Genomic DNA, 1687 nt, shown 5'->3' with positions numbered 1-1687 from the left:
AATATCTATCAGCAGTTCTCTTCTCAAAGCACAGTTATATTTTAGGCTTTTATCTATCTGAGTTCTGATCATGGAAACTGGCTTTTTAAACTACATTCAACATTGTCATCGCTGTCCCAGACAGATCACTTGTTGGTGGCACCTAAGCATGATGGTACCAGGAAACAAGGAAATCAGGTTTTCACTTCTTCTTGCAGCCTAGTTATTCCTGTTATCTGAAAATGGTGACTTATACGTTCTTACCTCCATTCTTCCTGAGGGAACAATAATACCTTCCCAAATATTACTCTTACTAAGTTTAATAAATTGTTCTCTTTATTAACCTCTTGAGCGCCGCTTTGATCTCCTTGTTCCTCAGGCTATAGATCAGAGGGTTCAACATGGGGATAAGGATGACATAGAAGACTGAAAGCACCTTGTCCTGCTTCATGGACTGACTAGAGCTGGGACGCATGTACACAGGGAAGGCTGTGCCAAAGAGGAGTGTCACGGCTGCCAAGTGGGAAGCACAGGTATTGAAAGCCTTGGCACTACCTTTTCCAGAGGATATTTTCAGGATGGAAGCTGTGATGAAACCATAGGACAAGAGGGTAACAAGCAAAGAACCAAACACAATAAAAATGGCTGCCAGAAGAAGAATTATTTGGCTGACGAAGGGATTGGAACAAGACAAGGGAATAATTGCAGGCAAGTCACAGAAGAAATGTTGAATGATTTTTGGCCCACAGTAGTCGAGATTAAAGCAAGATACTGTTTGAGATAAACTACTAAGGAAACCACTCACATAGACCCCAGCGACCATCTTCCCACAGAGGCCAGGAGCCATGATGGCTGAGTACTGCAGAGGGCTGCCAATGGCCACATATCGGTCATAGGCCATGGCGGCCAAGAGGCAGCACTCAGCCACACCCATCCAGGCCACAACAAAATATTGAATGGCACAGGCAATGAAGGAGATCGTTTTTTCATCTTTTAAGAAGTCTGAAAGCATCCTTGGGCTGATGGAAGAAGAATAGCAGATGTCTATAAATGACAGGAAACTGAGAAAAAAGTACATGGGTGTGTGCAGCTGGGAATCCATCCTGATGAGGAGGATGAGACCCAGGTTCCAGACGAGAGTCACCAGGTAGGTCCCTAGGAATATTGGAAAGAGGAGGAGCTGTAGCTCTTTCTCATCTGAGAGACCCCGGAGAACAAACATGGTTACAGAGGAGTGGTTTCCATTCCATTCCACGGGCCTGTTTGCTGCCATCTGCTGAAGAAGAGTTCAATGAAGGAAATGGCTTTATTTCCCCCCAAAAAGAAAAAAGCAACACTATTTTTTAGTCATGTAGCCTGATACTTGTACAACCGTAAATCATCCATCTTGAGTAATTTTATGACTTCCATGTACAATCACCATGGAAAGCCTGGTGGTGTAGTGGTTAAGTACTACGGCTGCCAACCAAAAGTTCGGTAGTTTGAATCCGCCAGGTGCTCCTTAGAAACTCTATGGGGCAGTTCTACTCTGTCCTATAGGATCGCCATGAGTGGAAATCAACTCGACAGTACTGGGTTTGGTTTTTGTTTTTTATGTGCAATCACCACCTTTAACTGAAAAATTCTCTTGAATACATATTATTGTTAGGTTTTCGGACAAGAGGCACTAAATGGCCATCATTAGTCCATCATCTCCTAAAATGTCTTA

The 1687-nt window shown here is 43.4% G+C and overlaps 1 protein-coding gene across 1 annotated transcript; it reads right to left on the bottom strand.

Annotated features, from left to right (window-relative positions):
- Positions 1-298: 298 nt before the first annotated feature.
- LOC100668292 (olfactory receptor 5A1-like) lies at positions 299-1309 on the bottom strand. Its single transcript, XM_003419529.2, has one exon. It carries the CDS (start codon positions 1250-1252, stop codon positions 299-301), a length of 954 nt encoding a protein of 317 aa, XP_003419577.2. The 5' UTR covers positions 1253-1309.
- Between the last annotated feature and the right edge of the window lie 378 nt (positions 1310-1687).

The sequence above is a fragment of the Loxodonta africana genome, chromosome 7 (assembly GCF_030014295.1).
Source record: "Loxodonta africana isolate mLoxAfr1 chromosome 7, mLoxAfr1.hap2, whole genome shotgun sequence".
In the NCBI taxonomy this organism is placed as follows: Eukaryota; Metazoa; Chordata; class Mammalia; order Proboscidea; family Elephantidae; genus Loxodonta; species Loxodonta africana.
The sequence above is the reverse complement of the archived record's forward strand: the minus strand, read 5'-3'. Positions and strand labels throughout refer to the sequence as shown.

What these genes read in the sequence shown, in the direction of transcription:
- LOC100668292 (XM_003419529.2), bottom strand. Translation starts at nt 1,252, where the DNA reads ATGGCAGCAAACAGGCCCGTGGAATGGAATGGAAACCACTCCTCTGTA.